This window comes from Oncorhynchus mykiss, chromosome 26 (genome assembly GCF_057628025.1).
Source record: "Oncorhynchus mykiss isolate SJ-2025 chromosome 26, ASM5762802v1, whole genome shotgun sequence".
In the NCBI taxonomy this organism is placed as follows: Eukaryota; Metazoa; Chordata; class Actinopteri; order Salmoniformes; family Salmonidae; genus Oncorhynchus; species Oncorhynchus mykiss.
The window spans coordinates 23,147,134-23,168,341 of record NC_143047.1 but is presented as its reverse complement, the minus strand read 5'-3'; the positions used below and the strand labels follow the sequence as shown (position 1 = coordinate 23,168,341).

The window sequence follows — 21,208 nt, the reverse complement described above, 5'->3', positions numbered from 1 at the left end:
GGGCAATCAATTCACATATGGTGTCCAAGGCACAGCTGGGGGCTGAGGGGGGGTCTATAACAGGTGGCAACAGTGAGAGACTTATTATTAAAGCTTGAAGCTCGAACTGTTTGGGCATAGACCAGGAAAGTATGACAGAACTTTGCAGGCTATCTCTGCAGTAGATTGCAACTCCTCCCGCTTTGGCAGTTCTATCTTGTTGTTGTTGTTATTGTTATTATGTTCTATCTTGTTATTGTTGTTGCTGCTGTGGTTGTTGTTGTCAATGTCTAGTGTGTGTTGCATGTGTGTCAGAGAATACGAGTGAGAGTGTGAATGAATGTGTGTTTTTAAGAAAGAAATCGCAGTGGGGTTTTTGCCTTTCAGACGTCACTCTCTCTGTCTTGTGTGCCGTCATCTCCAGGCCTCTGCTGCCTCAGGCGGGTGGAGGTGGCATATCTAATATACCCCTTTATCTGTTTCATTAGTACACATTGCAGTAGAACCTGCAGCTTGCAAAACCTTCAACAACAATAGACCGTATCAGAGTGAATCGCTCTAGCACAGTTTCTTTAAATGTAATGAGTTTCTCTCAATTTAATGAGTCAGTCAGACTTCTGTATTGTCTTTTCTGTCTCCGATTCTGTATCTGATTGTATCAGTAGGACACAAGGTACATTCACTACCATGAGTGAAACCTACTGGAAAAAGGCACTGCATAGGGTTCCGTGTAAAGTGTTAACTGGGATAGGTTTTTTGTGCCTTTTTCCATTATACAAGCCTCTCAACGGTCAATGGAGGTTAACTAGACCACTTAATTTCTCAACACCCTAGTTTGCTTCTTTTGTCAATGAATCCTTTCTCCTGAGAGGTTGTTGTTGTTATTGTAAGTATCAGGGTTGTAAGGTGTGCGTGTACTATACCGTAAATTCTTGTTTGGAGTTGAAAAGATCAATTTGATTTACATTTTATATTGACATTGCTTTGGCTCAGTTTGTTGAAGGTCAAGGATGTTGGAAGTTGTGGACCATGCACAAAAATAACTGTGATGCACCCATCTTAGAAAAATAACCTAATTGTCCTTTGTTCTTCTATAATGTAATCACTAAGCCCTTCATGTCCAGGTTGGACCCTGGCTCTATCACTACTGTAGTGTGGTTGTAGTGTGTGTGCCTGACAGTGCCTGCCTCCTCTCAGACCTGGACACGTTTAAAATATATTTTAAGCAAAATAATTTCTTAACATAGTGTATGAATTGGATTCATAACATATCACACAAATTGGATGATGTAGTACACAATTGGATGATGTAGTACACAAAAAACTGGGACCTGTTTTGGCTCATGAGCACCACTTACAAAACTACTGGCTGAAATTATACAAAAGTTCTGGAGCATCGCTTTAATATTCCAGTGGTGTTAAGTGGAGTTATGCAACCCCATCAGCCTCTTCTGGCAGCAGCAGTACTGCTGTCAGCCCTAATCTATGGGCAGCAGTGTATATCTGCCTATACATTAGGGACTATGCATTAAAGCACCATTCAAAATTTATGAGGTGGCATCGTTCACATGTTATCGTTTGGGCCAGATGCCATGGTGAACACAGTGCCCTCCCGGAAAAAATACCTTAAGTGCTGGCGCAAAAGCTGACCCAGAAACAAGCTTTCCCCTGTACAGTACATAACGTCCCCCTCTGTCCCTCCCCTCCTCCGTGTAGGCTCCAACAGTATTAGCAACTCTCTTACCGGAGCACCACAGTTTAGGTGCACGCCCTTTCAAGTGACACACAGTTAAGAGTACTGACCTAGATTTGTGTTGTAGAACTGAAGAGAGCTGTGGGGGTGTTCTAGTGCTCTGTTCCTTCACGTTTGTATTCTAAGCTCCCTCGCTTATAATCTCTCCCTCTCTCTTTCCCTCACCCTCCTTCTCTCCCTCCCTCTCATCTCTCCCCTGCAGTGGATAGCCTTCGCCTCCCTGTTCTTCATCCTGGTTTCCATCACCACCTTCTGCCTGGAGACACACGAGGCCTTCAACCCCATCATCAACCGGACGGAAATTGACCCGCTGGACAACAGCACGCGGGTCTACCAGGAGACTGAGACCGTAGTTTTCCTCACCTATATTGAGGGGGTCTGTGTGCTGTGGTTTACATTTGAGTTCATAATGCGAGTGACGTTCTGTCCGAGCAAGCTGGAGTTTTTCCGTAACACCCTCAACATCATCGACTTTATTGCCATCATGCCCTTCTACCTGGAGGTGGGGCTGAGTGGGCTCTCTTCCAAGGCGGCTAAGGATGTACTGGGTTTCCTACGCGTGGTACGCTTTGTCCGGATCCTCCGGATCTTTAAGCTGACTAGGCACTTTGTGGGACTGCGTGTCCTGGGTCATACACTCCGAGCCAGCACCAATGAGTTCCTGCTCCTCATCATCTTCCTCGCCCTGGGTGTGCTCATCTTCGCCACTATGATCTACTATGCTGAAAGGATTGGTGCCAAGCCCAATGACCCCCGAGCCAGCGAACACACTCACTTCAAGAACATTCCTATTGGATTCTGGTGGGCGGTGGTGACCATGACAACCCTTGGCTATGGAGACATGTACCCTCAGACATGGTCTGGCATGCTGGTGGGAGCGCTGTGTGCTCTGGCTGGTGTGCTGACTATCGCCATGCCAGTGCCTGTTATTGTCAATAACTTTGGGATGTATTACTCCCTGGCGATGGCCAAGCAGAAGTTACCAAAGAAAAAGAACAAACATATCCCCCGCGCCCCACTTCTGGGCTCCCCCAATTACTGTAAGTCGGAGGTAACCTCACCTCACCACAGCACGCAGGACGACACATGGCCCCTGGCCCCACAAGAACCACCAGAAGAGATCTTAGAAATAAACAGAGCAGGTAGGAAAACTTTCTGCCGAATGTCCATCTGAATCTCAATGAAAAGAAAATAAATTCTCAATTACCTGACTGAACTCCCCTGCCTTCACACCTCCTCCTCCTCCTCCTTATCCTCCTTATCCTCCTCTCTCCACCTTCTCCTCCTCCTCCTCCTCCTTATCCTCCTCTCTCCACCTCCTCCTTCTCCTACTCATCCTCCTCTCTCTACCTCCTCCTCCTTTCTCCACCTCTACCTTCTCCTACTCATCCTCCTCTCTCCACCTCCTCCTTCTCCTACTCATCCTCCTCTCTTCACCTCCTCCTCCTTTCTCCACCTCCTCTTCCTTCTGCTAACTCACCAGTCAGAAAAACAGCCATTCTCCACACCAGGAGCCATTGAATATGGAAAACCCCTACATGGCAGTATGTTGACCAGTGACCACTCCACTCATACACATATTTCATCAACTCCACTGCCCACTCGCCAGACATTATCAACTCATACCACACCAAACCAAACCTCATACCACACCAGACCAAACCTCATACCACACCAGACCAAACCTCAATACCATACCATACCACACCAGACCAAACCTCATCCCACATCAGACCAAACCTCATACCACACCAAACCAAACCTCATACCACACCAGACCAAACCTCATACCAAACCAGACCAAACCTCATACCAAACCAGACCAAACCTCACACCATACCAGACCAAACCTCATACCATACCACACCAGACCAAACCTCATACCACACCAGACCAAACACATACCACACCAGACCAAACCTTATACCACACCAGACCAAACCTCATACCACACCAGACCAAACTTCATACCACACCAGACCAAACCTTATACCTTACCATACCATACCACACCAGACCAAACCTCATACCACACCAGACCAATCTCCCTCTCAACTACCTTTTCATCTCTACCCTGACCAGTTTAATGCAGTGATGAAAACACCAAAGGTAACACAGGGGCACATACATTAGCCATCCATCCTGACAGCAGATGTTAAATAGCATATTTCATCCACTCAGATGGAAAATACATTACAATTTATGAATCACACATAAGACTATTAAAACCATACATTTATTATATTTCCTAGTTAACTTATCTGTGTGTGTGCTGTCTCAGGAAAAATACTGCAGGGCTATGAAACAAGTTTAAAGCCTGCAGACATATTGTTCATTTGGCTGATTGCCAAATGTATTTTTATGATGTATAGGCCAGGTAGGTCAAGTTTTAGAACACCTACTCATTCAAGGGTTTGTCTTTATCTTTACTATTAAATAACACATATGGAATCATGTAGTAACCTAAAAAGTTTATCAAATCAAAATATATTTTATATTTGAGATTCTTCAAATAGCCACACTTTGCCTTGATGACAGATTTGCACACTCTTGGCATTCTCTCAACCAGCTTCATGGGGTAGTCACCTGAAATGCATTTCAATTAACAGGTGTGCCTTCTTAAAGTTCATTTGTGGAATTTATTTCCTTCTTAATACGTTTGAGCCAATCAGTTGTGTTGTGACAAGGTGGGGTGGTATACAGAAGATGGCCCTATTTGGAAAAAGACCAAGTCCATATTATAGCAAGAACAGCTCAAATAAGCAAAGACAAACGACAGTCCATCATTACTTTAAGACACGAAGGTCAGTCATTATGGAACATTTCAAGAACTTTGAAAGTTTCTTCAAGTGCAGTCGCAAAAACCATCAAGCGCTATGATGAAACTGGCTCTCATGAGGACTGCCACCGGAATGGAAGACCCAGAGTTACCTCTGCTGCAGAGGATGTTCATTAGAGTTACCAGCCTCAGATTGCAGCCCAAGTAAATGCTTCACAGAGTTCAAGTAACAGACACTTCTCAGCATCAGCTGTTTTTTATTATATGAATTTTTATTTCACCTTTATTTAACAAGGTAGGCTAGTTGAGAACAAGTTCTCATTTGCAACTGCGACCTGACCAAGATAAAGCAAAGCAGTTCGACACATACAACAAGACAGAGTAACACATGGAATAAACAACATACAGTCAATTATAGAGTAGAAAAAGTCTATATACGGTATGTGCAAATGAGGTAGGATAAGGGAGGTAAGGCAATAAATAGGCCATGGTGGCGAAGTAATTACAATATAGCAATTAAACACTGGAATGGTAGATGTACAGAAGATTAATGTGCAAGTAGAGATACTGGGGTGCAAAGGAGTAAGATGAATAAATAAATACAGTATGGGGATGACGCTATTTACAGATGGGCTATGTACAGGTGCAGTGATCTGTGAGGTGCTCTGACAGCTGGTGCTTAAAGCTAGTGAGGGAGATATGAGTCTCCAGCTTCAGTAATTTTTGCAGTTTGTTCCAGTTATTGGCAGAAGAGAACTGGAAGGAAAGGCGGCCAAAGGAAGAATTGGCTTTGGGGGTGAGCAGTGAGATATGCCTGCTGGAGCGCGTGCTATTGTCATGTATTGTCATGTTGTGTCTTGTTCCTGTTCTTTCTCTTCACCCTGTCTCCCTCTGCTGGTCGTATTAGGTTACCTTTTCTTCCCCTCTTTCCCCCAGCTGTTCCTTGTCTTCCCTAACCACCTCGTTCACCCCTTTTCCCACCTGTTCCCTTTTTCCCTCTGATTAGGTCTCTATATCTCTCTCTGTTCCTGTTTCTGTCTTTGTCGGATTCTCGTTTGTGTTACTCATGCCTGAACCAGACTATCGTCGTGTTTGCTGCTACCTTGTCCTGTCCTGTCGGAATCTGCCTGTTCAGCTAACCTTGTCCTGTCCTGTCGGAATCTGCCTGTCCATGTGAGCCTACGTGTGTTTCGTCATTAAAGAAACTCTGTTTTGTTAATTCGCTTTTGGGTCCTCATTCACGCACCTGACAGAAGAATCCGACCAAGAATGGACCCAGCGACTTCGGATCCTCTCCACTCAGCCGTCGAGATCCAGGGAGCGATGCTAGGCAGACACGAGCAGGAATTGTCTGCTGCTCGACATGCCGTTGAGACCCTGGCCACCCAAGTCTCCAACCTCACAGAACAGGTTCACCATCTCCGCCTCGATCCACCGGCCACTTCCAGGGCTTTCGAATCTCCGGAGCCCAGAATCAATAACCCGCCGTGTTACTCTGGGGAGCCCACTGAATGCCGCTCGTTCCTCACCCAGTGTGATATTGTGTTTTCTCTCCAGCCCAACACTTACTCCAGGAGCACTGCTCGTATCGCCTACGTCATATCTCTCCTTACTGGACGGGCTCGTGAGTGGGGCACGGCAATCTGGGAGGCAAGGGCTGAGTGTACTAACCAGTATCAGGACTTTAAGGAGGAGATGATACGGGTTTTTGATCGATCTGTTTTTGGGGAGGAGGCTTCCAGGGTCCGATCTTCCCTATGTCAAGGTAATCGATCCATAACAGACTACTCTATTGAGTTTCGCACTCTTGCTGCCTCCAGTGGCTGGAACGAGCCGGCTTTGCTCGCTCGTTTTCTGGAGGGTCTCCGCGCAGAGGTAAAGGATGAGATTCTCTCCCGGGAGGTTCCTTCCAGCGTGGATTCCTTGATTGAACTCGCTATTCGCATTGAGCGACGGGTTGATCTTCGTCACCGAGCTCGTGGAAAGGAGCTCGCGTTCTCCGTTGCCCCCCTCTCCGCATCACTACCATCTTCCTCTGCCGGCTCGGGTGCTGAGCCTATGCAGCTGGGAGGTATCCGCATCTCGACTAAAGAGAGGGAACGGAGAATCACCAACCGCCTCTGTCTCTATTGCGGTTCCGCTGGTCATTTTGCCACTTCATGTCCAGTAAAAGCCAGAGCTCATCAGTAAGCGGAGGGCTACTGGTGAGCGCTACTACTCCTGTCTCTCCTTCAAGATCCTGCACTACCTTGTCGGTCCATCTACGCTGGACCGGTTCGTCAGCTTCCTGCAGTGCCTTGATAGACTCTGGGGCGGAGGGCTGTTTTATGGACGAGACCTGGGCTCGGGAACATGACATTCCTCTCAGACAGTTAAGGGAGCCCACGGCCTTGTTCGCCTTGGATGGTAGTCCTCTCCCCAGGATTCAGCGTGAGACGCTACCTTTAACCCTCACTGTCTCTGGTAATCATAGCGAAACCATTTCTTTTTTAATTTTTCGTTCACCTTTTACACCTGTTGTTTTGGGCCATCCCTGGCTAGTTTGTCATAATCCTTCTATTAATTGGTCTAGTAATTCTATCCTCTCCTGGAACGTCTCTTGTCATGTGAAATGTTTAATGTCTGCTGTCCCTCCTGTTTCCTCTGTCTCTTCTTCACAGGAGGAGCCTGGTGATTTGACAGGGGTGCCGGAGGAATATCACGATCTGCGCACGGTGTTCAGTCGGTCCAGGGCCACCTCTCTTCCTCCACACCGGTCGTATGATTGTAGTATTGATCTCCTTCCGGGAACCACTCCCCCCCGGGGTAGACTATACTCTCTGTCGGCTCCCGAACGTAAGGCTCTCGAAGATTATTTGTCTGTAGCTCTTGCCGCCGGTACCATAGTCCCCTCCTCCTCTCCCGCCGGAGCGGGGTTTTTTTTTGTTAAGAAGAAGGACGGGTCCCTGCGCCCCTGCATAGATTATCGAGGGCTGAATGACATAACAGTGAAGAATCGTTATCCGCTTCCTCTTATGTCTTCAGCCTTCGAGATCCTGCAGGGAGCCAGGTTTTTCACTAAGTTGGACCTTCGTAACGCTTACCATCTCGTGCGCATCAGGGAGGGGGACGAGTGGAAGACGGCGTTTAACACTCCGTTAGGGCACTTTGAATACCGGGTTCTTCCTTTCGGCCTCGCTAACGCTCCAGCTGTCTTTCAGGCATTAGTCAATGATGTCCTGAGAGACATGCTGAACATCTTTGTTTTCGTTTACCTTGACGATATCCTGATTTTTTCACCGTCACTCCAGATTCATGTTCAGCACGTTCGACGTGTCCTCCAGCGCCTTTTAGAGAATTGTCTTTTTGTGAAGGCTGAGAAGTGCACTTTTCATGCCTCCTCCGTCACATTTCTCGGTTCTGTTATTTCCGCTGAAGGCATTAAGATGGATCCCGCTAAGGTCCAAGCTGTCATTGATTGGCCCGTCCCTAAGTCACGCGTCGAGCTGCAGCGCTTTCTCGGCTTCGCGAACTTCTATCGTCGTTTCATCCGTAATTTCGGTCAGGTGGCAGCTCCTCTCACAGCCCTTACTTCTGTCAAGACGTGCTTTAAGTGGTCCGTTTCCGCCCAGGGAGCTTTTGATCTCCTCAAGAATCGTTTTACATCCGCACCTATCCTTGTTACACCTGACGTCTCTAGACAGTTCGTTGTCGAGGTTGACGCGTCAGAGGTGGGCGTGGGAGCCATTCTTTCTCAGCGCTCCCTCTCTGACGACAAGGTCCATCCTTGCGCGTATTTTTCTCATCGCCTGTCGCCGTCGGAACGTAACTATGATGTGGGAAACCGCGAACTGCTCGCCATCCGCTTAGCCCTAGGCGAATGGCGACAGTGGTTGGAGGGGGCGACCGTTCCTTTTGTCGTTTGGACTGACCATAGGAACCTTGAGTACATCCGTTCTGCCAAACGACTTAATGCGCGTCAGGCGCGCTGGGCGCTGTTTTTCGCTCGTTTCGAGTTCGTGATTTCTTATCGTCCGGGCTCTAAGAACACCAAGCCTGATGCTTTATCTCGTCTCTTCAGTTCTTCAGTAGCCTCCACTGACCCTGAGGGGATTCTCCCTGAGGGGCGTGTTGTCGGGTTGACTGTCTGGGGAATTGAGAGGCAGGTAAAGCAAGCACTCACTCACACTCCGTCGCCGCGCGCTTGTCCTAGGAACCTTCTTTTCGTTCCCGTTCCTACTCGTCTGGCCGTTCTTCAGTGGGCTCACTCTGCCAAGTTAGCCGGCCACCCTGGCGTTCGGGGTACGCTTGCTTCCATTCGCCAGCGTTTTTGGTGGCCCACCCGGGAGCATGACACGCGTCGTTTCGTGGCTGCTTGTTCGGTCTGCGCGCAGACTAAGTCCGGTAACTCCCCTCCTGCCGGCCGTCTCAGGCCGCTTCCCATTCCCTCTCGACCGTGGTCTCACATCGCCTTAGATTTTGTCACCGGACTGCCTTCGTCAGCGGGGAAGACTGTTATTCTTACGGTTGTCGATAGGTTCTCTAAGGCGGCTCATTTTATTCCCCTTGCTAAGCTTCCTTCTGCTAAAGAGACGGCACAAATCATCATCGAGAATGTTTTCAGAATTCATGGCCTTCCGTCAGACGTCGTTTCGGACAGAGGTCCGCAATTCACGTCTCAATTTTGGAGGGAGTTTTGCCGTTTGATTGGGGCTTCCGTCAGTCTCTCTTCCGGCTTTCACCCCCAGTCTAACGGTCAAGCAGAACGGGCCAATCAGACTATTGGTCGCATCTTACGCAGTCTTTCTTTTCGCAACCCTGCGTCTTGGTCAGAACAGCTCCCCTGGGCAGAATACGCCCACAACTCGCTTCCTTCGTCTGCGACCGGGCTATCTCCTTTTCAGAGTAGCCTCGGGTACCAGCCTCCGCTGTTCTCATCTCAGTTCGCCGAGTCCAGCGTCCCCTCCGCTCAGGCTTTTGTCCAACGTTGCGAGCGCACCTGGAAGAGGGTCAGGTCTGCACTTTGCCGTTATAGGGCGCAGACTGTGAGAGCTGCTAATAAGCGTAGAACTAAGAGTCCTAGATATTGTCGCGGTCAGAGAGTTTGGCTCTCCACTCAGAACCTTCCCCTTAAGACAGCTTCTCGCAAGTTGACCCCGCGGTTCATTGGTCCGTTCCGTATTTCTCAGATCATTAATCCTGTCGCAGTGCGACTTCTTCTTCCGCGATATCTTCGTCGCGTCCACCCGGTCTTCCATGTCTCCTGTGTTAAGCCCGTTCTTCGCGCCCCCGCTCGTCTTCCCCCCCCCCCCCCCCCATCCTTGTCGAGGGCGCACCTATCTACAGGGTCCGTAAGATTTTGGACATGCGTCCTCGGGGCCGTGGTCACCAGTACCTAGTGGATTGGGAGGGGTACGGTCCTGAGGAGAGGAGTTGGGTTCCCTCTCGGGACGTGCTGGACCGTTCGCTGATCGATGATTTCCTCCGTTGCCGCCAGGTTTCCTCCTCGAGTGCGCCAGGAGGCGCTCGGTGAGTGGGGGGGTACTGTCATGTATTGTCATGTTGTGTCTTGTTCCTGTTCTTTCTCTTCACCCTGTCTCCCTCTGCTGGTCGTATTAGGTTACCTTTTCTTCCCCTCTTTCCCCCAGCTGTTCCTTGTCTTCCCTAACCACCTCGTTCACCCCTTTTCCCACCTGTTCCCTTTTTCCCTCTGATTAGGTCTCTATATCTCTCTCTGTTCCTGTTTCTGTCTTTGTCGGATTCTCGTTTGTGTTACTCATGCCTGAACCAGACTATCGTCGTGTTTGCTGCTACCTTGTCCTGTCCTGTTGGAATCTGCCTGTTCAGCTAACCTTGTCCTGTCCTGTCGGAATCTGCCTGTCCATCTGAGCCTACGTGTGTTTCGTCATTAAAGAAACTCTGTTTTGTTAATTCGCTTTTGGGTCCTCATTCACGCACCTGACAGCTATGGGTGGGTGCTGCTATGGTGACCAGTGAGCTGAGATAAGGCAGGGCTTTACCTAGCAGGGACTTGTAGATAACCTTGAGCCAGTGGGTTTGGCGATGAGGATGAAGCGAGGGCCAGCCAACGAGAGCGTACAGGTCGCAGTGGTGGGTAGTATATGGGGCTTTGGTGACAAAATGGATGTTACTGTGATAGACTGCATCCAATTTGTTGAGTAGAGTGTTGGAGGCTATTTTGTAAATGACATTGCTGAAGTCGAGGATCGGTAGGATGGTCAGTTTTACAAGGTTATGTTTGGCAGCATGATTGAAGGATGCTTTGTTGCTAAATAGGAAGACGATTCAAGATTTAATTCTGGATTGGAGATGCTTAATGTGAGTCTGGTAGGAGAGTTTACAGTCTAAGCAGACACCTAGGTATTTGTAGTTGTCCACAAGTCAGAACTGTCCAGAGCAGTGATGCTGGACTGGCGGGCAGGTGCGGGCAGCGATCGGTTGAAGAGCATGCATTTAGTTTTACTTGCATTTAAGAGCAGTTGGAGGCCACAGAAGGAGAGATGTATGGCATTAAAGCTCGTCTGGAGGTTAGTTAACACAGTGTCCAAAGAAGGGCCAGAGGTATACAGAATGGTGTCATCTGCATAGAGGTGGATCAGAGAATCACCCGCAGCAAGAGCAACATCATTGATGTATTCAGAGAAGAGAGTCGGCCCGAGAATTGAACCCTGTGGCACCCCCAGAGAGACTGCCAGAAGTCCGGACAACAGGCCTTCCGATTTGACACACTACTCTATCAGAGAAGTACTTGGTGAACCAGGCGAGGCAATCATTTGAGAAACCAAGGCTGTTGAGTCTGCCGATAAGAATGTGGTGATTGACACAGCCGAAAGCCTTGGCCAGGTTGATGAATACAGCTGCACAGTAATGTCTCTTATCGATAGCGGTTATGATATTGTTTAGGACCTTGAGCGTGGCTGAGTTGCACCCATGACCAGCTCTGAAACCAGATTTCATAGCGGAGAAGGTATGGTGGGATTCGAAATGGTCGGTAATCTGTTTGTTAACTTGGCTTTCGAAGACCTTAGAAAGGCAGGGTAAGATAGATATAGGTCTGTAGCAGTTTGGGTCTAGAGTGTCTCGCCCTTTGTAGAGGGGGATGACCGTGACAGCTTTCCAATCTTTGGGAATCTCAGACGATACGAAAGAGAGGTTGAACAGGCTAGTAATAGGGGTTGCAACAATTTCGGCAGATAATTTTAGAAAGAGAGGGTCCAGATTGTCTAGCCCGGCTGATTTGTAGGGGCCCAGATTTTGCAGCTCTTTCAGAACATCAGCTATCTGGATTTGGGTGAAGGAGAAATGGGGGAGGCTTGGGCGAGTTGCTGTGGGAGGTGGAGGGCTGTTGATCGGGGTAGGGGTAGCCAAGTGGAAAGCATGGCCAGCCGTAGAAAAATGCTTCTTGAAATCCTCAATTATTGTGGATTTATCGGTGGTGACAGTGTTTCCTAACCTCAGTGCAGAGGGCAGCTGGGAGGATGTGCTCTTATTCTCCATGGACTTTACAGTGTCCCAGAACTTTTTTGAGTTTGTGCTACAGGATGCAAATTTCTGCTTGAAAAAGCTAGCCTTAGCTTTCCTAGCTGCCTGTATATATTGGTTCCTAACTTCCCTGAAAGGTTGCATATCACGGGGACTATTCGATGCTAATGCAGTATGCCACACAATGTTTTTGTGCTGGTCAAGGGCTGTCAGGTCTGGAGTGAACCCAGCGCTATATCTGTTCCTGGTTCTAATTTTTTTGAATGGGGCATGCTTATTTAAGATGGTGAGGAAGGCACTTTTAAAGAACAACCAGGCATCCTCTACTGACGGGATGAGGTCAATATCCTTCCAGGATACCCGGCCCAGGTTGATTAGAAAGGCCTGCTCGCAGAAGTGTTTTAGATCGCTGAGATCTTGGTTGAAAACAGCAGAGGTGTATTTGGAGGGCAAGTTGGTTAGGAAGATATCTATGAGGGTGCCCGTGTTTACGGATTTGGGGTTGTACCTGGTGGGTTCATAGATATTTTGTGTGAGATTGAGGGCATCTAGCTTAGATTGTGGGATCGCTGGGGTGTTAAGCATGTCCCAGTTTAGGTCACCAAGCAGCACGAGCTCTGAAGATAGATGAGGGGCAATCAATTCAAATATGGTGTCCAGGGCACAGCTGGGGGCAGAGGGTGGTCTATAGCAAGCGGCAACGGTGAGAGACTTGTTTCTGGAAAGGTGGATTTTTAAAAGTAGAAGCTCATATTGTTTGGGTACAGACCTGGATAGTAAGACAGAACTCTGCAGGCTATCTCTGCAGTAGATTGCAACACCACCCCCTTTGACAGTTATATCTTGTCGGAAAATGTTATAGTTAGGGATGGAAATTTCAGGGTTCAGAGGAGACTGTTTGAATGAGGCCTTCATAGTTGCATTGCTGTGAAGAAACCACTAATAAAGGACACCAATAAGAAGAATAGACTGTGCCAAGAAACACAAGCAATGGACATTCGACCAGTGGAAATTTGTCCTTTGGTCTGGATTCACTGTCTTTGTGAGACGCGGTGTGGGTGAACGGATTATCTCCGCATGTGTATTTCCGACTGTAAAGCACAGAGGAGGAGGTGTTATGGTGTGTGGGTGCTTTGCTGGTTACTCTGTCTGTGAATTATTTAGAATTCAAGGCACACTTAACCAACATGGCTACCACAGCATTCTGCAATGATACGCCATCCCATCTTGTTTGGGCTTAGTGGGACTGTCATTTGTTTTTTCAGCAGGACAATGACCCAACACACCTCCAGGCTGTGTAAGGGCTATTATACCAAGAAGGAGAGTGATGGAGTGCTGCATCAGATGACCTGGCTTCCACAATCCCCCAACCTCAACCAAATTGACAATTTTGGTTACTAGATGATTCCTTATGTGTTATTTCATAGTTTTGATGTCTTCACTATTATTCTACAGTGTAGAAAATAGTACAAATAATGAAAAACTCATGAATGAGTAGGTGTTCTAAAACTTTTGACCGGAGGTGTTTGTTTATATATATATATATATATATATATATATATATATTTTAACAGTGAATGCCATTATTTCACAGTTAACTTGTTTAACTAACATTGCACCAGTGATATTGCACTCTAGAAATTACTGCAATAAAAGAGACAGCCTGTTTGCCTGGAGACCTGTGTGTCTAACCTGTGTGACTCATAGGGGAAGTTGGACAAAGACAGCAGAGAGTAGGGGTTTCCCTCAGAGAACCTATACATTTTCAGGAAGTCCCTTGGATGGATGATGTTTGTGTTGCTCTTTCACGTTTTTCTGCTTGGATGACCAGGCTAGCTGTGGTGAGCACAAGGAGCTTTGGGGGGATTCTCAGTTACTCACAGGCTGATGTACTGTACATCGCCGACTCATAATAGGGATAGGGCCCAACTGATTCCTTGAAATTCCCTCTTCTATGAAATAGTGTGAGTAGTGTGTATTTATGCCCTGCCACAAGGGCCTGAAGTGGCCATGAGTGCATCTGGTGATGGCTCCTTATTTACTGCCACATGTTAAGGCCAAGCATCATTCCATGCTACATCTATGACTAACACCCCTCTCAGCACTCACACACACACACACACAAAAACACTGCACCCCTCGCTCACTGGCTGTACTCCTGTTTGTAATAGAATCTTTTAACTTTATAATGAATGTTTTCCCTGGAGAGTTATGTATCCAAGATGTCCCACTAACAAGGTGTCTCTTCTGATTAGATTCCAACAATACTATTCAGTGATAGCTATTTGTTTGTAACAAACACATTTAGATTACCTTGACCTCTATCTGCACCTTTACTTTGCAGCCTGATTGTTTTCACCTTCCCAACATCCTATCTCATTCTTAATGTCTCATTTATTTAATTTCCCCCAATCTTTTTTCTGTGCCAATGCATGTTGCCATGACAACAGTGTCCAAGCAACGCACATTACACAATAGGACTCAGGTTCTGCCACGAACTGCAGCTATTCACTTGCTTCTCCTATTATTCACACTGGGCTGCAAAGCAGAATGATGGACTATGCAGCCAATCTGAAACTCATTTAGCACTCAATCAGAAAACAGTTTGACCAGCTCATCAATGGCTCAATGGCATCAATGGCTCATCAGTGGTAATTTAACAGACAGACATTAGAGCAACACTTTACATTACATGGACATTATTCCAAAGTTACTATAAGGGATACATGTATGTAATAACACATGAATACACACACATTCAGGAACATGCTGAGCATGGGCCCTCAAGATGGGTTGGGTTCAGCTCAGGGGGAAATGAATAATGCATGTTGTGATTCTGGCACATGAGTTGGCATTCTCTATATATGGCCTCCCATGGAGTGAGAACTCTGTCTGAGTCCTCCAGTCTTTGAACATGAGGCATGGGCTGTTTGATTAGGATGAGGAATAGACTAGGATTGCCAAATATGCAATGCATCAATTTACCTTTTACAGCAGTCTACACTATCTATGGAGCTCACTTTCTCTGAATAAGAGAGCTGGGAAAGGTTACATAACTTTTAAAGTGCTGTACTGTACTCCTCATAAAGCTGGTCCCTTGAGTAGCTGACGTGATCCACACACACACACACACACACACACACACACACACACAAACACACAACGTAGCTACTTGCTTATTTATGACATCCATTACTTTGTTGCATACTTGAATATGGTGTGTGCTTATTGTTTCAAAGTTTAAACAGATGAACACATCCATTTTTACTGATCAATGTCAAAACACACAGACAAACATTAAGGGACCAGTGGGGAGTTGACCCAGTGAAATGCCATTGGGATGACTATGAGAGTGCAGTTCCAGTCAGCAAGCCAGTGCAGAAAAAAAAAAAAACTCTGAAATGGCTGTCATCATTTATTCAGTGAGCTGTTTTTAACCACATGTGCAACACAGACACTTCTGGACAAGGTCCGCTAACTGACATACAGTATCTCGCTATATATCTCTTCTGTGGTTGTGCAGTGTGGCAACACATTTGAATGAGAAGTGATGAGTATGGTTCTGCGAGAAATGTTGTTAGTGTAGTAGAAAGTAGAGAGTAAGATGGCTTCAGGCTGTAGTGATGGCTGACCAAAATGACCAGAATGCATCATGCTTCTTTTGGAAGTGTTGTCCTCCACGATGCCAGTGATGGACAGATCTCAGAGATATGGTCATTACTGCTGTGTCATCTTTACTCTCCCTCTCTTTCCCGTAAAGAGGCACCATCTGGACAAATCCTCTGCCACTTCATCACATCAGACATGCACGATTACCAGGCCAACAGCCAATCAATAGAGCCCATGAATTGGATACAGATATCCAAAAGATGAATGAGGGGATGAGAGGGGGATGAAAAAAAGACAAAAGTCAACAGGGATAGGGAGAAGGGGAGGAACAGAGAGGGAAAAAGTGAGGGAGTTAAAGAATGGTGTCTATTCATTGAACTATACTGTTGAAAGTGACTCATCTCCCACTCTCTCTCCCCGTCTTCCTCTCCCTCTATCCCAGAGGGTCTGCGTCACACGTACAATGGCTTTGTGTGGCTGGCTAGGGTCTGTGTCCTGCCTGCTGCGCTGACAAGAGCAGATGGATTACTGTAATGTGTAATGGGGTGAAGCATCAATGCAGCAGAGATATCATTGCTAATATCTGCAAGTGTTACCCACAAATAATGTTTTACTACAGCGGTGGTCTGGGCTGTGTGGTTCAGTCTGGAGATGTAATGCTTATAAGGCCCACGAGGTATGACATGTGAGGCCTGGATGATCAAATGTGTTTCCTGTTCCATTGTTTTGAGTTGGTCATGTACAGAAGGTAATGGCTTAGAACTCCACTACCTTTACTTACCATACTGAAGATGAAGAATTGTGTGGCACTATGGTTATTTTATTGACCTGTAAATAGTCACTGCTATGTCTGGAAAGGCAGGTGGTACATTTCCAGGACAGGAGCTTGCTAGTTTTGAGAGTGAGGGATTTGGGAAACCAAAGAAAGCAGATATTCTGTGCCAAATTGAGCAGCAAGTCTGAAGAGTTTTTGTTTGTTGAAGCTCCAGTGGATGGGATTTGGGGCAGTTGGGAAAGGTCAATGTTTATTTGACATATGAAAAAGTTTGATGGTTGTGCTTCAAAGCCGTGCTACCTGGTTGATAAAAAAAACAGCCAAGCTTGCACACAAATGGAGGTGCTGACACATCCTCTTCCACACCATTGAGGAATCACCACTAAGTTATTCTCCCTCTATTTCAGCTCCACAAGCTGTTTTTCAAGATCCCAAAGTGAATGGGGAAACGTCCAAGGAGTCAGCCAAGAGAGCAGCCAAGGAGTTAACCAAGGAGTCAGCCAAGGAGTCAGCCAAGGAGTCAGCCAAGGAGTCAGCCAAGGAGTCAGCCAAGGAGTCAGCCAAGGAGGCAGAAAAAGCAGCACTGGCCAATGAAGACTGTCCCCACATAGACCAGATCATGTCACCTGACGACGGCCAGATCTTAAGCCCTATTGACCGGTCCGAGCAGCAGCCCTGCTTCCTGCTGGCCATGGGCGGGCGGCCAGGCCACACGGCGGCCAGAGTCAGGAAGGGTACGTAATATGACACACCTAGACACAGGCCCTACATCGGGGCACACATCCTACATCGGGGCACACACAGAGCTTAAATCTCAGAGCACAACTTCCTCAGGGAACACATTTCAGGGAACACATTTCAGGGAACACACCTCAGGGAACACACTTAGAGTCAAGCACAAACATACTTTCATGTGTACTCAGGGAGGAGAAACTGCACAGCTGTACTGTAAGTCTGAAACGTGACACAAAAAGACACTTTAGAGAGCACACACATTATTTTTGTTGTTGCTTTCTCACAGTAGGTCTTGTCTTTACTATCTTTGTCTATACAGCTTCCAACACAAACAACTTTCGGTCCCCCACCCACATACTACTGCTGAGCGACACAACATCTGCCAGGTCGCAGTTGTAAATGAGAACTTGTTCTCAACTGGCCTACCTGGTTAAATAAAGGTGGAAAAAAAAAAAAAAAAAACATCATCCCCAACATTCTTATTTGGCATTTGGACGCTAGCCTTTTTCTCTGTCCAACTCTTCTCTCTCTCTTTCATTAAAACTGAATCATCTTTATTACTCTTACTTTCATTTATTTACTTCCGCATGAAATAAGTTACTGAACAAATATATAAACAAATCACTAATTAGTGGTCTTGTTTTTCTGTTTTGGATTTTGTTGAAAATGTTTCTTTACGTTACCCTGCCAACCCTCCTCTCCATCTCTGTGTGTTCTATACTCTCACACTGCCCCCTGGGCCAACCTTAACTTTCCCTTTTTCTGTTTTTCTCTGTTGTATGTTTGTTTTCCTTGTTTTCCCTCCACTCGTTGTCTGATCTGTTTGTTCCTCCCTCCATCACTCCAACTTTCATCATCCCCCCCATCCTTGACTTGTGTCTAATTGGCCGTTAGCTGGCTCTTCCCAGGGGAGGTCACTGGCGGAGCCGGCGCCCCCATGCCCACCGCTCGGCCCCCAGGGCTACCCTCTGCTGCAGCTAGCTGGGTGGGTATGTGGCCAAGAGGACGGCCATGCCACACTCACAACCTGACGCCCCAGCCTCTAACACTAAAGAATAGCACAATCAAAGAATTGCCTTGTTCAACACACCGAGAGTTCCTTACTATCCTTATGCTCTACAATAACATCAGGCCTTCATCATATCCTCTAGTCTACAGTTACACCAGGCAAAGGCAGGACAAGTGCAAGCCAAAGGCTTCTATGATGAATCAACTGAAAAAGAAGAAGAAAAAGCAGCTTCCACAATTGTTTCAGTATCAAACTATAATGCCTGTGTCATCCGCAGCTTCTTAAATTAGCTGCTTTGAGCGTAGGGAGATGAATCACAAGCACATAATACTGTATATTGTTGTCATGGGCTAATAGCATTGCTAAATCTCACCTGCCATCATCCACAGCCAAGTTCCCTGACACTAGCTAAGACAGAACCTGCTACAGCCTCCATACAGTATACAGTTTCACATACTTTTTATCCTGCCTCTTCTAGTGCACAGTGGAGCGTTTTTTGGTCGAAAGGTCACACATTCCCACTGTCTCCCATAGTGAACCGCTCTTTGTGAGCATGATCTGTTTAGGATGGACAAATTCAGTGACTCTCAAGAGCCATAACACAAACACAACAGTAATCCACTGTGTCCACGTCATGAGACTGATCCATTACATGAATCAAGTAGGATGATCACTAAGAGTACACATGCCCTCACTGTTGTATATTCTATGTCATGTGTTTATGAATGTGCTTCTGAGTGTGTGTACGGTATGTCTGCGACTGTGTCTGTGTGTGATTGTCTATGTATATGTTGCCAATGGAAAGTGAACCTGTTTCTCTGTTGCTCCATGTTGGCATGTGTTGTGCTTGTCTTTTAACTCAACACTGCATGTCCTGTCCAGCTGATGGTTGGCATTGGAGAGGAAATGTAGCTGGTGGTAAGGGGTGAAGTATGATGAGGAATAAGAGAGGCCACATGGTATTACAGTATATGACAAGCATTGTGAGAAGGAAGACGTACATTTTCAACAGCGTCCTACCTCTGGTCTAACAACGAATAACTTCAGCAAATAACTATTTTTATATCATTGCTTCACAAATAGATGACAGGCTATTGTTGTTAAATAACAGCATGTCATAAGATTATGTAACAAGATCACTATATAATTGGACTGCAGTAGATACATGTTGAAGTCTAGCTGAATATGGCTCTGTGCCAGCACTCTTATAGACAGTATTACAAAGCAGACTGGAAACTGTCAGTCTCTCTTCTCCATTTGATATTGTTAACCACAAAATGATCTTGATGTTGAACTAGCTGAATAAGCGTCAGATAAGTGTTAGTGCCTGGAGCCAGATTGGCTGTTGGGCTCTCAACCCTGCTAGAAAATACATTGATGTCCATTCTCTTTCCGAGCCGTGCCTCACCCCCCCCCCCTCCTCCTCCAACTGCTCTCTGCATGCTTCCAGGACCTTAATCAAACAGAGAACGCATGAATGGTAACGTGTGTACAATTGGCCTTGATCAATAACATTATACATTTTGAAAAAAGAGTGAAAGGAAATTATTTGAAAGATAGAGGTCCCATACTGTTACACTACACCTCGGAAACTCTGTCTCTCCCCAAACAAAGGTTACCAAATGCTTTATAGCCTTAGCACCATTGCCGGCATGGGGGGCTGGTACTAGAGTGGTGTCAGTGTCTGCTGGGCCCTGCAGCCCACGTAGTGTCCCGTAGTATTCTGTAGACATGGATCAGTGACACAGGTCTCCTGGGGTCCCCTCTAAACCTCTGCCCTTCTCCCTGTTACCCACCCACAGGAACCCCATCTGCAGCTAGCTCCTGTTCCACCTTGTTGTATTGGTCTGTCCCATTTTTGTCCTCTGGACCTTGCTGTCAGTCTTCAGCTTTTCGCTTCCGTCTCTTCTTTTTTCTGTGGTTATCTATCTGTGTTGCTTGTTCTCTGTCTCTGTAAACTGTAAACTTCTCAAAACTGATAATGGGAAGAGAGTCTTTAATTTTGACATCCATAGGAAAGAGTAGGTTAGCTCAGGTAGATTCCAAAAGATCTGAAACCCTACACCTATGAATGGGAGATAATAATCTCTAAATACTCTTGTATGGCCCATCCAAATGGTGAAAAGGGCCCAGCTGTAAATATTCACTGTAGGTGAAGTACTCTAACCCTTAAATCATTGGAACCTAGTCTTGTTTTTATTGAAGGCAAACCATCAATAGATTCAGTAGTAAATATATATTTTTTTGCTTATCTATATTCTATTTCATAATACTTTTTTACAAGGTAAAGAATGTATCTTCCCACCACAAGCACAACCACAAAGTAGCTACTTCAAAGAGAAGTCCAATTTTCCCAGTTTTGGTTGACTTCTTCTCCCGTTCTGCTCTTCTGTCTTTTATTCTGTCGATCTTCCTATCCTGCTACAATCCTGTTTTTCTCTGTTGGTGTGGCTCCCCCTCAGGGAGGTGGTGTGCATGAACACAGCTCCGACCCAACAGATAGTTGGCCCAGTCACACACTCTGTTCCTCTGCTGTCCTCTCAGCTTGTCTCTTTCTTTCACTTCTCTGTATCTCTGTCTCTTGTTTTCTCTCCCTCTCCTGGATCACTACGGAGCAAGTTTTTTATTTATTTTTAAAACATCTGTTAGAGGTCCTCTTTCTCTGTAACCCCCCCCCCATTGTCTTACTTTTCTCAAATGCATCCATCCTTTTGAGAATGACCAATGACTGGCTGATGCTGAGCAACCCAACCCTCCCGTGTATTCTCTACCACAGATCCCTGTAAAGAGGAGACTGTCTTAGTTAAGTATATGCAGGCAGAAGTTCTCAGAGTGACCTGAGGGGGGCGCACCACAGTCTGACTGAGTGGGAGAAACCAACGCTTTGGGAGAAATCCCCCTCTCCAACGTTTCTTGATTCCACGGATGGAGGGCTTGACAGGGCCACATTCACAGTGAGGAAGAGAAACAGTAGATACAGAGGTTCTTTACAGTGAGCTCACCCGTCTCACTTTGGAGGACAGGCTTTCTCTCAAACATCAAGATCGAAGAAGTCCTTTTTGCTTTTCTTCGTTGTTGTTTTTGTAT

General features: G+C 46.5%; 1 protein-coding gene across 1 annotated transcript in view; it reads left to right on the top strand.

Annotated features, from left to right (window-relative positions):
* Positions 1-17,117, top strand: part of LOC100135903 (Shaw-related potassium channel protein Raw1) — a gene marked incomplete at its 3' end in the record, with an annotated part of 32,076 nt that extends 14,959 nt beyond the window's left edge. Inside the window, 3 exon segments of the mRNA NM_001124272.1 lie at positions 1,935-2,874; positions 16,785-16,849; positions 16,898-17,117. Coding sequence (NP_001117744.1) covers positions 1,935-2,874; positions 16,785-16,849; positions 16,898-17,117 — 1,225 coding nt within the window.
* Between the last annotated feature and the right edge of the window lie 4,091 nt (positions 17,118-21,208).